Here is a 16,933-nt window from a genome sequence, read left to right on the forward strand (position 1 = left end):
TTCTCTCAGAGGGTTGTAAATCTGTGGAATTTTCTGCCTCAGAGAGCTGTGGAAGCTGGGACATTGAATAAATTTAAGACAGAAATAGACAGTTTCTTAAACGATAAGGGGATAAGGTGTTATGGGGAGCGGGCGGGTAATTGGAACTGAGTCCATGATCAGATCAGCCATGATCTTACTGAATGGCGGAGCTGGCTCGAGGGGGCGTATGGTCTACTCCTGCTCCTATTTCTTATGTTTATATATTCTTATGTTTTTATGTTTATAAAATGATCAACTAGCAATGTTTTTATATATAAACTATTTTGGGGGAGTTGAAGGCATATTTGTGCCATCCTAAATGTGATGCTAAGTGTTTTGACATAGAATTTCATTCTGCCTGGGTTTATAGCCCCTTTTGATCTCATTATTGAAATGAGGTAACGGAGTGAACAGGAACGTAAGTTTTGAAGAGAGTGCAAGAAACAAAAATACGTATGGTCTAAGTCTGCCAGTAGCTTTTCTGTTGGAGTGAATACATTCAGGTTATATTTGCTTATGTGTGATGGTGTTAAAATAGATGGTATTGAGGTATAATCCATTGCTTGAAAAAAATTAAGTTTATGTCATGATTTCTGTGAGCTTTCGCGCCAAGTCAGTTGGTCAGAGACATGAAAATGATGGACCACTCGAGGACTGACAAGTCGGTGGTATCTCTTTTACTGAATTGGCCTGACATTGCTGTTGGGACAACTTTGTAAAAAAGAACTTGCATTTATATAGCACCTTTCACAACCTCAAGATGTCCCAAAGTGCTTTAGAGCCACTGAAGTACTTTTAAAATGTAGCCACTAATGTAATGTTGGAAACGCATTAGCCAATTTATGCACAGGAACCTCCCGAAAACAACAATGAGATAATGACCAGATAATTTATTTAGTGATGTTGGTTGAGGGCTAAATATTGTCAGGACACCTAGAAAATTCACCTTTGTATAGTGTCGTGGGATCTTTTACATCCACCTGAGAGGGGAGACTGAATCTTGGTTTAACATCTCATCCGAAAGACAGCACTTTCGACAGTGTAGCACTCCCTCAGTACCATTGCAGCAACTTGATCACAGGCTGACACTCCAGTCTTGTGTCTAGCAATGTCAGCTTAAAGTAGCCACTCAAATCTCTGGAGTGGGACTTGAACCCACAACCTTCTGACTTAGCGGTGAGAGCACAGCTGACACAACTCCATAAAACTTTGTTTCAAACCACAAACAAGAGAAGCCAAGAGTCGGCCCTCACTCATGATGTGATATATGACCATAAACACCATTGTGTATTTTTCCCCCCATTCTTTAAAAGGGAACATTGGCCAGGATTTTTAGCTTTAACTTTAAGCTATCACTCCTCCTCATCTCTGTGTTCTAAAATAGATGGTGATTCCATATGAAAGGCTGGAAGTTAATTCATAGTTAAATTTGAATATTAAAATGCCATTGCAATAGAATATAACATTTTTACACAGAAGCATCATTATTTGTTCCCACTGTCGCATAATTATTAGAAAAGAGATCATTTTTAGTCAATTGTAAAAGCAAGAAAATCATTTAGTTTAAGATCTAGTGCTGATAGATAAGCAGAAGGAACTGCCCTCTGGAATTGGCATAAGTTATCAGGTCCCTTTACTAAAAACTGGATGATAAGCAGAATCCCCATTGGCTGTGAACAGGGAACATTTCTTATCATAACAGCTGGCTTCATAGATATGGCCACTTGACATTGACGCCGTTTACATAGTAACAGTGACTGGAATTCCAGCCACAGCCTTTGATGTATGTGATTTATTTCAGGCTGTGAATGTTTAACTTTTTAACTGGTGGTTGTAAGGAATCATTTGTAGCTGGATTTTGTATTAGGTGGTGACTGCGGAGCCACAGATTCTAGGACTAGTGCCCTCTTCTTGCAGCAATAGGATCGGCAGTACTGCACTATAATTACTGAACCTGCCAGGCCGGCATGAACAGAACTGTTTTTAGGCAGACAGTTCAGTCCCATAGTCTTGTCAATAATGATAAGTATGAATTTAAACTTCAGGTCATATAACTTTCAACAACCCTTCTATTATTTTGCTATCTGCAGCTTGGCGGTCCTTGTATTTTCCCTGCTGTCATTGTGGAGCAAGTACCCAATGCAGACCTGCTACATGACTATTCTGGTCTTGATTGCGATGAAGAAACTAATGGAATGATTAATGACAGTTCACTGGACGTCGTCGAAGAACAGGTTATTGGCGAGGACATCACAGGTTGGTTTGTTCTCCTTTTGTATTAATGCAAGTTGATATCACTGGGATTAGAGGGAAAGGTTTTGCACAAACAGCAAGGAATGTAATTTGAAAATGGAAAATAAATCAGAAAACATCAGAACTTAAAGGAAATGAATGAGGTCACAATAAAGACAAATGCAACAAGAGAAAATGAAAAAGAATTAAAGTGACTATTTGGTAGGAAGAATGAGGAGAGGCAATATAAACTAAATGGTACAATTTTAAAGTGGGTGCAGAAAAAGAAGGATCTGGAGGTTCACATACACAAGTCTTTGAAGGTGGCAGGCCAAGTTGATAAAGTTGTTCAAAAGGCATACAGGATCCATAACTTTATAAATAGAGGCATATAGTACAAAAGCAAGGAAGTTATGCTAAACCTTTAGAAAACACTGGTTGGGCCCTAGCTGGAGTATTGTGACCAGTTCTGGGCACCACACTTTAGGAAGATGTAAAAACCTTAGAGAGGATGCAGAGGAGATATTTTAGAATGGTATCAGGGACATCTATTACATGAAGAGACTAGAAAAACAGGGGTTGTTCTTCTTAGAGCGGAGAAGGTTAAGGGGAGATTTGATAGAAATGTTCACAATTATGAAGGGATTTGATAGAGTAAATAAGGACAAACTGTTTTCAGTGGCAGAAGAGTCAGTAGCCACAGGACACAGATTTAAGGTGATTGGCAAAAGAACCAGAGTGACATGAGGACATTTTTTTTATATACAGTGAGTTGCTATGATCTGGAATGCACTGCTTGAAAGGATGGTGGAAGCAGATTCAATAGTAACTTTCAAATGGGAATTGGATAAATACTTGAAGTGGATAAAAATTAACAGGGCTATTGGAAAAGAGCAGGGGAGTAGGACTCATTGGATAGCTCTACCAAAGAGCCGGCACAGGCACAATGAGCTAAAGGGCCTCCTTCTGTGCTGCATCATTCTATGAATCTATGATTCTATGACAAAAAAATTAGACAAAAGTAACACACAGGTATTAAAAATTGAAAGGATGATGCCAAAGAACAATTAAATACAACAAAGTAAAGCGGAGGGCGTGGAGTAGTAATTTCTGATGGCGAAATCGATTTATTTCTACAGGAAATTCAGAGGCCTTTGTACAGATTATTAGAGAAACACACAGTACAATAAAAGATTGGCTGAAGATCATAATACTGTTCATGTTTGGTTTTTAACTCTGTATCTTCAAAGGTCCCTTTTTTCAAGTTAGGAATACTTAACTCTTTCCTAGTATCTAACTTTATTAGACAAATGCTCAGGATGATCAAGTCTTAAATTATGGTATTCATGAAGCAAATTAATATTGCTATTTGTTGTTAATTATTGCAGTGTAGATTACTTTTAATCAGCCATTATATAACAACTATTTGGATTCTGCCATTTATTTTACCTGTTTCACACTGCTTACGATGAAGTCTTGGCAGTTCAGGTCTCGCCAATGGTAGCAGTCTCACCTTTGAGTCAGAAGGTATTGGTTCAAGTCCCACTCCAGAGACTTGAACGCATAATCCAGGCTAACACTTCAATGCAGAACTGAGCGAGTTTTTCAGATGATGTTAAACCGAGGTCCGATCTGCCCTGTGAAGTGGATGTAAAAGATCCCATGGCACTCTTTGAAGAAGAGCAGGGGAGTTCTCCTGGGTGTCCTCAACAATATTAATCCCTCAACCAACCCCACTAAAACAGATTATCTGGTTATTATCTCATTGCTGTTTCTGTAACCATTCTGTATGCAAATTGGATGCTGCGTTTCCCAATATTACAACATGTATTACACATCTAAAATACTTCATTGGCTGTAAAATGCTACGAGAGGTCATGAAAGGTGCTTTATAAATGCAAGTTATTTCTTTATGTGAGACAGCAACATAAACAGTGTCACCAGAGACAGCAATATAAACAGTGTCACCAAATACAATAATATAAACAGTGTCACCAGAGACAGCAAATAAAGTGTCACCAAATACAACAATATAAACCGTGTCACCAGAGACAGCAAATAAAGTGTCACCAGAGACTGCAATTTAAACAATGTTAACAGAGACATTGTAAGACATCTCAAAGCACTTCACAGGATCGTAACAAGACAAAATTTGAGACCGAGCCAAAGAAGAAGATATATAAAAATGGTGACTAAAAGCTTGATAAAAGAAGTAGGTCTTAGGGGCGTCTTAAAGGAGGAGGGAGGGTTTCCGGGGCAGGGAGGTTTAGGGAGCAAGTTCCAGTGCTCAGGGTCTAGACGATTGAAGGCATAGCAATCAATGGTGAATGAAAGAAGTGGGAGGTTCACAAGAGGGCAAAGTTGGAGGAATGCAGTGAACTTGGGGAGGATCTAGGCCTGGAGGAGGTTACAGAGATAGGGAGAGGTGAGGCCATGGAGGAATTTGAATTCGAGGAGAAGAATTTTAAAATCAAGGCATTGGTGGACCGGGAGCCAATGTAGGTCAATGTGCACAAGGGTGATGAAGGAACTGAACTTGGTGTGAGTTGGGATAGGGACAGCAGAGTTTTGAATGAGCTCATGTTTATGGTGAAATATGGAAGGTGAGGCAAAGGAAGTGGGGATGCACATGAGGCCAGAGTTGCCAACATTTTTCTTCCTGCCCTTTGTATATAATTTCATACATTTTACACAATATCCTGGCTGATTTCAGGGCTATGGGGAAAGAACAGAGGAGTGAGACTAATTGGATAAATCTTTCAAAGAGCTGGCACAGGCAAAATGGGTTGAAAGATCTCCTTCCGTGCTGCATGATTCCATATTTCTATGACATTAGCTTTACTGAGTCTTTGCTTTGTTGACAATGCTAGAAGTTTGGTTGTATTGCCGAAGGCCATGGTCATACCAGCAGGTTCAATGGACGATTCGTGCAGGTTGGTTTTCTAAGTTGGATCCCTGGTCCATCACGAGCATGGATCAGAAAATTCTGGCAGCACTGTCTGTAGTTTTCTGTCCAGTGAGATCAGTGGATAGTGCACCAGCGAATCTCTGATTCATGCTTGCAGTGGCCCAGGTAACTCACCACTAGAGAGGACTCAGATAGTCCACCCTACCATCTTTTTTTACTTCAGGGCAATGACATTGAGCAGAATTTGAATTCGGTCTATAAGAGCTTACACACATAAATGGCAGAACTGCTGTACCTGTTACTTGTACTATATTTCCCAATAGACAAGTTGTACTTGTCGATCAGGTTTATCCATTAGATTTTAAAATTGTGTTTTTCCTCAGTAAGTGAGTAACAGCAGTAAAGATACTTGACTCTTGAATTTGTGTAGTTAAGAACGTTAAGAACGTTTAATAAGGAAAGGAATGTGTCTTCCTTGCAACCCTGTTGCTGGAAAAATATGGGTGTTGGTATTTTAGCAATGATTTGCTCAGCTACTCATAGAACTGCAAAGTAGGGTTAATCTTTGCACAAGTTAGTTATTTGCAGAACTGCACTCCTGTTATATTATACTTAAGTGATAATTTAATTACTGACTTAGAACATTCCGAACACTAAAACACTGATTGCAAAATATGGTGGATCCTCTACCTGAACCTAATAGTCTGAATCCTCCTGTATCACTGCGCAGAGGTGATAACTGCCTGAAGGTACTTATTTTGAAATAGGTTCTCATCATCACTAAGCATTTCCCATCCAATCAATTACTTTTCTGAAATGTAATCATTGTTGTAATGTATGGAAATGTGGCAGACAATTTGCGCATGGCAAGCTCCCTCAAACAGCAAATAATACAAATGATGAGTTAATGTCTTTTTTTCTGGTGTCAATTTGAGGAAGGAATGGTGGCCAGGTTATAAGAACATAAGAACATAACAAATAGGAGCAGGAGTAGGTCTTCCAACTGCTGAGCCTGCTCTGTCATTCAATAAGATCATAGCTGATCATCAACCTCAACTCCACTTTCACATCCTATTCCCATATCCATTGATTCCCTTAGTGTCCAAAAATCTATTGATCTCAATCTTGAATATAATCAATGTCTGGGCATCCTTCTGAGGTAGAGAATTCCAAAGATTCACAACCCTCTGAGTGAATAAATTTTACCTCATCCCAGTCCTAAATGGTCGACCGCTTATCCTGAGACCTGCCTGAAAGGGTGGTGGAGACAGACTCAATCACTGCTTTCAAAAGGGAGTTGGATAAGTACTTGAAAGAAAAAAAATTGCAGGGCTACGGAAAAGGGCGGAGGAATGGAATTAGCTGAGGTGCTCTTACAGAGATGGGCCAAATGGCCGCCTTCTGTACTGTAACCATTCTATGATTTTATGATATGGCCCCTAGTTCTGGACTCCTCAGCCAGGGAAAACAGCCTCTCAGCATGTACCAGGTCAAGCTCTCTAAGAATGGTATGTGTTTCAATGAGATCAACTCTCATTCTTCTGAACCCCAGAGAATATCGGCCCATTCTACTCAATCTCTTCTCATAGGACAACCCTTTCAACCCAGGAATAAATCTAGTGAACCTTCATTACACCTCCTCTAAGGCAAGTATATCCTTCCTTTGGTAAGGAGACCGAAACGTACGCCGGTCACTGGGAGAACACCCTGCTCTTCTTCAAATAGTTTCATAAGGTCTCATTTGCCCATCTAAACAAGTAGATGGGCCTTTGTTTTAAGATCTCATACAAATGCCAGTATCTCAGTATTACACTGAGGGATCAGGCAAGATTATTTGCTCAAGCCCTGCAGTATTTCAGTACACTACTGATCCTGGGCCATTGAGAAATTGTACATCTCACAACAGTTTCATTTAAAGGGAAGAGACTAAATCTCATTCTCTCTTCTCTCTATGTGTGCAGATCTGTACCTTACTGCTGTGTAAAAAAAGACATTCTATTTATCTCAACAACATTCAGTGCAAGTAATCGGTGCTGTCTTCCAGTGTTACAGATTGAAAGATTTGGCTTAGAAATTGGGGGCGCAAATGGGATGGCAGTGCTGCAACATTGCGCCCTGATCTCCCATGCCATCATGACATCATCGGCGTGCGCATCGCCCCGTTAGTGCCCCGGACCCAAAATTCACTTTCGTCCCCTGCAGCAGCATCGGGCGAAAACACCAGCAGCTGCAGGAGGCATGGATTGGGCAGCTGGCTGCTACCGGATTGATGGTTAAAGGCGAGGTGGCCGAGGTAAGTAAAAAAAAAACTTACCTTCGTTGATTCCGTTTTCTTCGTGGGTTCCTGCCCGTGATTGTTCAGCCCAGTACTCTGCTTGAGTACCCGGCTGATCACCTGGGTTCACCACTTCCTTGGTAGTCCAGGTGGGTACGTTTTAAATTGCAGAGCTTGCAGCGATGGTCCTTCTCTTTTAATGGAGGGAAGGGTTCTTTGAAGGCAGCAGTGCTGCACGGCCCAGTGTGCAGCACTGCTGAGGTTTCTGCTCTGCCCGTGTCCTTTAGCGCTCCGAGAAGGAAGTGGAGCATTTGCTAATGCTCCACTTCCTTCCTGGAGTGCTAAAGCCAATTTTTTGAGAGCAGGGATACGTTAATGCCTGGCGCTAAGTTTCCCGGCTTTCAAAAGTTACCACCCCCAAACAGGAGGATAATGAATTTCTTCCCCAACATAAACTTAGTGCGTCACCAACACAAAAACTTTTCTTGTAGTGCTCACTCCCGAGGACTGTCATTGAGACTACTCATTCAGGACTTGGAATGAATAAAAATATTCTTAGGAGCTTGACCTCACTCCGATAACAAGGCTAACGTCAGTGTCGTTGAGCTACAGTACGCGGACAATGCCTGCGTCTGCGCACATTCAGAGACTGAACTCCAAGTCATAGTCAACATCTTCACTGAGGCATACGAAAGCATGGGCCTTACACTAAACATCCGTAAGACAAAGGTCCTCCACCAACCTGACCCCGCTACACAGCATTGCCCTCCTAGTCATCAAGATCAATGGCACGGCCGCTTTCCACACTTTGGGAGCCTATTATCAGCAAGGGCAGACATTGATGACGAGATTCAACACCGCCTCCAGTGCACCAGCGCAGCCTTCGGCCGCCTGAGGAAGAGAGTTTTCGAAGATCAGGCACTCAAATCTGGCACTAAGCTCATGGTCGACAGGGCTGTAGTAATAACCCCCCTCCTGTATGGCTCAGAGACGTGGACCATATACAGTAGACACCTCAAATCGCTGAAGAAATACCACCAACGATGTCTCCGCAAGATCCTGCAAATCCCCTGGGAGGACAGATCCACCAACGTTAATGTCCTCGGTCAGGCCAACATCCCCAGCATTGAAGCACTGACCACACTCGACCAGCTCCGTTGGCCGGGCCACATTGTTCACATGTCTGACACGAGACTCCCAAAGCAAGCATTCTATTTGGAACTCCTATACGGCAAGCGAGCCCCAAGTGGGCAGAGGAAACGTTTCAATGACACCCTCAAAGCCTCCTTGATAAAATGCAACATCCCCATCAACACCTGGGAGTCCCTGGCCAAAGACCGCCCTAATTGGAGGAAGAGCATCCGAGAGGGCACTAAGCAGCTTGAGTTTCATCGCTGAGAGCATGCAGAAAGCAATCGCAGGCAGCAGAAGGAGCGTGCGACAAACCAGACTCCCCATCTACCCTTTCCTTCAACGACTGTCTGTCCCACCTGTGACAGGAGACCGTATTAGACTGTTCAGTCACCTAAGAACACAATTTTAGAGTGGAAGCAAATCTTCCTTGATTTCGAGGGACTGTCTATGAAAAAATGGTGTTTGGATTGGCTGGAAAATGGGATTTTTGGAGCAGAAATGTAAATTTCAGAGGCATGGGTCCCAGCTGCAGTACGGAAATCAGATCTGTGGTGGTGCAGCAAGGAAAGTTAGATTTTAAATATAAAAAGATTTAAAAAAGGTAAAATAGATAGTGTAGGTATGAAATAATTTAAGTTAAAATTGAGAAAATGGGTAACAGAGACCTGCAGGGATGAAAAGAGTAAGGGAAAAATGAGAAAGTAACTAAGAAAGAACTTGCATTTATATAGTGCCTTTCATGACCTCAATATGTCCAAAAGTGCTTTAAACCAATGATGTACTTTGTTGAAATGTAGTCACAGGTCTAGTGTAGGAAATGCAGCAGCCAATTTGCACACACAAGGTCCCACAAAAAGCAATGAGATAATGACCAGATAATCTGTTTTTAGTGATGTTGGTTGAGAGATAAATATTGGCCAGGACACCAGGAGAACTCCCCTGCTCTTCTTCGAATTGGGCCATGATATATCTTACATTTACCTTAGTGGGCAGACAGGCCCTCGGTTTAATGTCTCAACCGAAAGACAGCACGTCCAACAGTGCAGCACTCCCTTGAGACTGGAGCACAAAATCTACGCTAATACTTCAATGCAGTACTGAGGGAGTGCTGGAATGTCAGAGATGCTGTCTTTCAGTTAAAACGTTAAACCAAGTCTGTCCTCTCAGGCGGACTTAAGAGATCCTATCTTGAATAATGTTTTTCTAACTTCTGGCATTACCATTTCAAGTTGGCCCATCATTCCTTTTGTCTCTCTAATATCTCCTGCCTTCCACCCTATCAGACCTTCCTTTTTGTTCTTTCTTCCCCTCCCCCTTTCAGTGCTTGTTAAGAATCTGTTCTTTCCGAACACCCTCCCGTTCTGATGAAGGGTCGTCGACCTGAAACATTAACTCTGCTTTCTCTCCACAGATGCTGCTTGACCCTTTGAGATTTACAGCATTTTCTATATATATATATGGTCTTCTTCCAAGCAAAGAACATTGAGCTTTTTCAAATGACTATTTTACAAACATTTAGGGGTGACATTTTTTTCGGTAGTTGTATTTAAAAAAAATTTACACGACTCATTATCATATATTCATGGTGAAATATTTTCCTTGAACCATTTCCAGCACTTAATCAGAAATAGTGCTAAAATAATGTGAACTAGCTATTTTTCAAAATCAGTCACATCATTTTGGTATTGGTTAGAATGATCTGAAATAAAGAGGCATGGGAAGGGAGGAGGGATAGAAAGTGCTTCTCTCAAATCTACGTGTTGTTCTCTACTCCGTATTTGGGTGGGTGGACTCGGGCAGTGCTCGAGTTCTGAACCGGACAATCTGGGCTTTTATGTCACTGCAGTGATTTGTGTGAATGCATGGGTTTTCGAAGTGTTTGAGAGGCAAAGGCGAGCTTCTTCGTCAGCGTGCACCGGCCGCCCGTTGAAGGCTTGCGGACCCCGCCTCTCCAGGAAGTGCCGATGCACCGACCGCTCTGCACATGGATCGACCTTTATCCAGGAAGTCTAGCAAAACATTGGCGCCGACCATTGCACCAGGCGCTGGAGGTGGCTCCGCTGCAGCCTGGTCGCTTGCTCCCACGGCCATGGGAATAGGGTTGCAAATGCAAACGTGAGGTTGCAACAGGCAGCTGACAAGAGAGGGATTTGCCACCTTTTGCTGTATATTCCTTTGCAGGAGCAGTCGGGTGAGTTGGAGTCGAGTCCTCTTCCCCCACCTCCCGCCCTGTAGTCAGAGCTTCGGAGTGCAGCTGATTTCCGGATTGTTTCCCCCTTTACTTTGGTCGAAGAAGACTGCACAATTTGTAGAGTCTTGCAATAAGAATTTCTGCATTATTATTATTTTGGGGGGAGGGAAGGGGACGGGGTTAAAATGACCACAGCCCTATACGAGGGACGTAACCAGCTGGATCTGTTGATAAAAGCAGGTAAGAGCACAAAGTGTCTGGGGAGGAGGAACAGGAGTATGAAATCCAGCTTGAAGCTATGCACAAAAAAGGGGGTAAGAGGAGATGGGAGAGGAACCAGTTGGGAATTTTGCGACCAGGAAGTTAAAATAAATCTAGATCAGAGGCACGTTTGAGTGAACGTGCAATGTTAATGCAGTGTGCAATGAGGGAGAGTAAAAATATATTGTAGTGCATCTGCAGGATTTAGTGAGTAATGATTTGAGTATACATTTACTGCAGTGTATTTGCAGAATTTAGTGTTTCCCTCTCAGCACCGGATCCTCAATCAGCAGTATCGTCACCAGCTCTGCCCTCTGAATTCCCATTCATTACTATTTTTATACATTACATATGTAGTTCACTAAGAGGACTATTTTCTCCAGATATTTTGGACAGTCACCCTGTATCCAGTGCTTTATTCTCCCCTTTTAAAAGTTGGCTTTGTGTTGCATTTAACTTGCTTTTGATTTCCACGTCTGAAATCATCAAATGTGTTAATTGAGTCAAATACCACTTGCTGTTTACCTTTACACGCCGTTTAATCCAAGCTCTTGAATTCCCTCCCTAAACCTTTGAGCCTTTCTGCATCTCTCTCCTCCTTTAAGCCACTCCTTAAAACCCACCTCTCCTGATATCTCTGTGGCTCGGTGTCAAATTTTGTCTGTACACGTTCCTGTGAAGCGCCTTGGGACATTTAACTAAGTTAAAGGTGCTATATAAATGCAAGTTTGTTTTATATGTGCATAGGCTAAAAGGTCAATGGGTGAGTTTCATGGCGAAGATAAATTGTAAAAGGTGGAAATGAGGTGTATGGAATAAGGGGGTGGTAATTTAAAGTAGTAAGCAAGCGATGCAACACAATGTAAGACGATCCAGGCCAAATTGGCTGGTGAATTTCGGCTTTATCTCCACCGGGTTTAACGTGCAGGATATCCATAGCCGTTATTCTATAATTCGTATCATGTTGTATTGGCAGCATCATTGCAAAACCCAAGGCCAGATTTGCAGGCTTCATCCCCCGAGTGGTTAATAATTACCCACCGCAAATAGTTTGAGTATCCAGCGTCTGCACTGTGGTGTCTGACCTTTAATTATTTATTCCCATTGTTTACCTTTAAAGGAATATTTGGTGAAATGTTTCATCAGCTGCTACCGTGTGAAGCTTACAGTTTCGTTATTGGACTTTTATAAAGGGGTGCGGGAGGTTTGTATGTTATGCAAGATCTAGCCCATGTTTGAGTTACCTCCATGTCCTCCAACCCCCTTCTAGGAAACCATACGACTCCAGACTCCATTGTTAACTACTTGGAAAGTGGGATTTTTATTTAAATAAATGGGATTGTTTTCTGAGAAGAGTAGAAGACGTGGTTGCACTCTCGTCTCTAAGTCAAGAGGTTGTAGGTTCAAGCGCTGTGCCAGAAACTTACACACAAAATCTAGGCTGACACTTCAGTACTGCACTGGAGAGTGTGCTGCACTGTCAAAGATCTTCAGATGAGAAGTTAAACCGAGGACCCATCTGCCCTCTTGAGTGGATGTAAAAGATCCCATGCCATTATTTGTATAAAGAAGAGCAGGGGAGTTCTCCCTGGTATTAAAACAGATTATCTGCTCGTTATTAAATTGCTGTTTGCCGGAGTTTACTGTGCGCAAATTGGCTGTATTGTTTCCTAAATTACAACTACACTTCAGAAGTACTTCATTGGATGTAAAGCAATTTGGGGCGTCCTGAAGTCGTGAAAGGTGCTATCTAAATTGTTTTTTATTTCTCTTCAGCTGTCATTAATCCAGATTGGAGTTAAAGCTCCCTGTTGTGCAAAAATGTACACCAACTAATTAGGAAAGAAGACTTTCCCATCCATTTCAGGTGTAAGTTCAATTCTTATCTTCTGAACTGCCAAAAACAAGAGCTGCTCACATTAGTACACCACGCTATTCTAAATGTTGCCATGAGCTGCAAGGTAAAGGAATTTCTTGACTCCCCAATGGAGAAGAGGGCCGATGATGTGCTGGCATTCTTGCTAAGCTGCTCCAGTAGCCCATCACCATTTATGTACACTGGACTAATGTCAACACAACAGTTTCCAAACTTAGCACAGGTCATGGAGTAGCTGGTGTCTGCCAAAATAATTGGCAGCTGATCAGAGCAGAGAATCCTACCGTTGCATGTGGACTTATTTTGAGTTGAGAAAGCAGACTGGAGTCAACAGAAGCAAGCTCTACTTTCTCTATCTTGTAAATATTACGCATTCACTGATTGTTTTGAAGTAAGCACACATTAGTTACAGTTACCTCAGATATTGACAGAATTTCAGCTCGCTGCTGTGGAAAGATTTATTTTTAAGGGAGAAATCAAGTCATCAATATTTTTTAAAAGTTGGATTGTAATTGATTACTCCTTTTTATTGATTTTTATTTTGGTTTCATCAGTCAGTGGTGTCAATATTGAAGACAACCAGCTTGGAAGAATTACTGAGTTTGTCATTTCAAAGTACCCTCAGATAATCATTGTGTTCCCTTTATATTAATTCAGCAATACCTTTATTTCAGTTTCCTGGTGATTACTGTTGCTAATGACAGTCTTGAAATAAGAAGTAATGTTTAAGCTACACAAAGCAACACAATGAAGGTCAAAAATATGAAAATACTGCTTAAAAATATTTACAGTAAATGAGAAATGAGCACATTTATTTTTGTCTATCATACCATTTTGGAGTATTTAAATTTTAAACAGAAACTTTATAAGCTGGAGAAGGGGTTGTTAAGGAGGGGTGACAAAAAGCTTGGGTAAAAGAGTTGGGTATTAAATGAGGAGAGAGAGGCAGAGGAATTTACAGAGGGAATTCCAAAGAGATGATGCGGCCTATGTGACTGCAAATCATGGGGCAAAGGGAAGGGGGAATGACAAAAGGCCAGAATTAAATGGGAGGGAGGAGGTCGAAGGGTTGTAGGAAGTTCTAGAAATAAGGCGGGGCAAGGCCTTGAAGGGACTTAGACATACAGATGAAAATGTTAAATTCGAGTGTTTGAGGGACATGGAACTAATGTCAGCAAGGACAGAGTTGTGATGGGTGAATGGGACTTGGTGTGGGATAAAATATGGGCAGCAGAGCTTTGGGTGAGCTGAAGTGTAGGGAAGGTTCAGGATGTGAGGCCATCGAGGAGATCATGGGAGATGATCAAGGTAAGACTCAGATGCGCTGTGGTTATACCTTGGGTGAGCAATGTTGCGTAGGTGGAAGTAAGCAGTCTTTATGATGGAGAGGACATGGGGTCGGAAGCTCAAGTGAGAGTTTAATAGGCTGCTGAGGTTGGGAACAGTCGGAAGCAGACTGGGAGATCGGCTCGGGAGGTTGATTGAGTTGGAATCGAGGGAATGGAGTTTGTGGAAGAGGCGAAAGACGATGGCTTCTCAGGTACAATGGGGGGGAAAAAGATACTAACGGTGATACTTGTATTTTTTAAAAACATTTTTTACATCTTACGGTATGACACTACTGTGAAAACATTGTTTTTAACATTCAGTTGTCACAAAGCAGGACTATGGCCCAATGATCTGTGTACTGTTTGGTTCAGCTATTCACCAGCTGATTGTTTTGTGTTTGTTTGGCAACTTTACGGGGGTGGAGGGAGAGAGAGAGGCTAAATGCACTTCAACTCTTTAGAAATTAGTGCATCTTTGTCGGCTTAATTTAATAGAACCATACAGGTAGCTATTGGGAGAAAAAAGTAGTTGTTCCAACCTATTTACATGTAACTAATTTTAATTTGAAATTTTTGCTTAGAATTTTGATCAACTGTGGGTTTGACAGTATTTCCAAATAACAGCTCATTCTGATATTTGCTCATTGCTGGTACACACAAAATCAGAACTTGTAATAACGCTCTGTTACAAACAAGATCTGAGAATCAATCGGTTTACGTGACTCATCTGTTGGAATTGTGGGCACTGTGTAAACACAGCCAATCCATTATGTTGATAAAACTGAAGGATTGGTTTAAGGATTGCTTTTCAGAATGTGTTGGCCATTGGCTGCATATTCTCAGGTCTCCATGACTCGGTGAGCAAATATTCACCGTCTGGTACATGCTGCATTATTGAGGAATCTACTTTTTAAAACAAGAATCCTCTCTGACGGGGGTGGGGGAGGGGATGTCAGTGGGTTCTGTTGCCAAGATCAGGATAGCTTAGATTTATAAATTGTAACAAGCATTTAAAAAAAAAACATATTTTGTTTCAATTTGTGTCTTTTAAAAAAAAAAATAAGTGAGCAAAACTGAAAACACAAGAAACAAGAACAAGAGTAGGCCATTCAGCCCCTTGATCCTGTTCCACCAGTCGCTTAGATCATGGCTAATCTTAACCTCAACTCCATTTACCCACCTTTGACCCATATCTCTTGATACTTTTACCTAACAAAAATCTTATTAACCTTAGTCTTGAAAATTCCAATTGTCCCAGGATCACCAGTCTTTTTGTGAGAGTTCCAGATTTCCACTATCCTTTGCGTGAAAATGTGCTTCCTAATTTAACTCTTGAATGGCCCAGGTCTAATTTTAAGATTGTGTCTCCTTGTTCTTGATTTCCCCAACCAGAGGAAGTAGTTTCTCTATATCTACTCTATCGAATCATTTTAAACACTTCAATTAGATCACCTCGCAAACTTCTAAATTCAAGGGAATACAAGCCAAGTTTATGCAACCTGTCTTCATATTTTAACCTTTTAAGCCTCGGTATCATTCTGGTAAGTACCCTCCAAGAATAATGTGTTCTTCCTGAGAAGCGGTGCTCAGAACTAAACCCAATATTCCAGGTAGAGTTTGACCAAGGCTCTGTACAACTGAAACATAACTCCCTCCCCTTTTATATTGCAGTCCTCTTGAGACAAATGCCAACATTCCTTTTTGATTACTTTTTGGATTTGTGTATCTGGACATCCAAATGCCATTGCTCCTCCAGAGTTTTTAGTCTGAAAGGCACAATAGCTGCTGTGTTTAAAGGGTTGGGATCTCTGATAATTTTAACTGATACTTGTGTCTGGCCTTCAGGGTAATTTTGGTTGGATTGTTAGAATAGAGATAGAAAATTCTTCCAGGCCTGTTAACAAAGGAGTGTATTGGGGAAATCATCTATCTATATTTATTAATACAATAGGCACTTGCCCACAATGGAATTATTTTAGGTCATGCATTTCTGTCACCATTTCTTGGTGACTATCTTGTATTGATGACAGCTAGTTTTGCTCTTCTCCACAAGTGGAAACACTCTCTCCGTATCTACTCTATCAAAACCTTTCGTAATTTTAACGACATCTATTAAGTCGCCCCTTGGCCTTCTCTTTTCAAGAGAAAAGAGACCCAGCCTGTTCATACTTTCCCGGTAGGTATACTCTTGCATTTCTGATATCATCCTTGTAAATCTTTTTTTACACGCTATCCAGTGCCTCTATATCCTTTTTATAATATGACGACCAGAATTGTACACAGTACTACAAGTGTGGCTAAAGAAGGTTCGGTACAAGTTTAGCATAACTCCTCTACTTTTCAATTCAATCCCTCTAGAAATAAACCCAAATACATGGTTTGCTTTTTTTTATGGCCTTGTTAACCTGTGACACTACTTTTAGTGATTTGTGTGTTTGTACTCCGAGATTTCTACTCTTCTACCCCACTTAGATTCCAAGTAATATGTGACCTCCCTATTTTTCTAACCAAAATTATCTGTGAATTTAATTTGCCAATTATCTGCTCATTCTGCAAGTTTATTCATGTTGTCTTGTAATTTGTTGCAGCTTATTGCTGATGATGGGACTTTGCTGTGCACAATTGGTTGTCTTTAAAATTATGACCTAAACTTCAAAAGTACTTGTACAAAAACAAGATACTGCAGATGCTGGAAATCTGAAATAAA

At 41.3% G+C, this 16,933-nt stretch overlaps 1 protein-coding gene across 8 annotated transcripts in view; it reads left to right on the forward strand.

Moving 5' to 3' along the window:
- LOC139275011 (ETS-related transcription factor Elf-1-like) overlaps window positions 1-16,933 on the forward strand; it is a 256,795-nt gene that overhangs the window by 136,378 nt on the left and 103,484 nt on the right. For 6 of the 8 annotated variants that reach the window (XM_070891865.1, XM_070891871.1, XM_070891868.1 and 3 more), the window contains one exon: window positions 2,112-2,277. In XM_070891865.1, coding sequence (XP_070747966.1) covers window positions 2,112-2,277 — 166 coding nt within the window. Of the gene's footprint in view, window positions 1-2,111; window positions 2,278-10,866; window positions 11,002-12,798; window positions 12,892-16,933 lie in introns of those variants that run through there. The other 2 variants (XM_070891873.1, XM_070891872.1) reach the window with 2 other exon arrangements.

Source organism: Pristiophorus japonicus, chromosome 10 (genome assembly GCF_044704955.1).
Source record: "Pristiophorus japonicus isolate sPriJap1 chromosome 10, sPriJap1.hap1, whole genome shotgun sequence".
Taxonomy (NCBI): Eukaryota; Metazoa; Chordata; class Chondrichthyes; family Pristiophoridae; genus Pristiophorus; species Pristiophorus japonicus.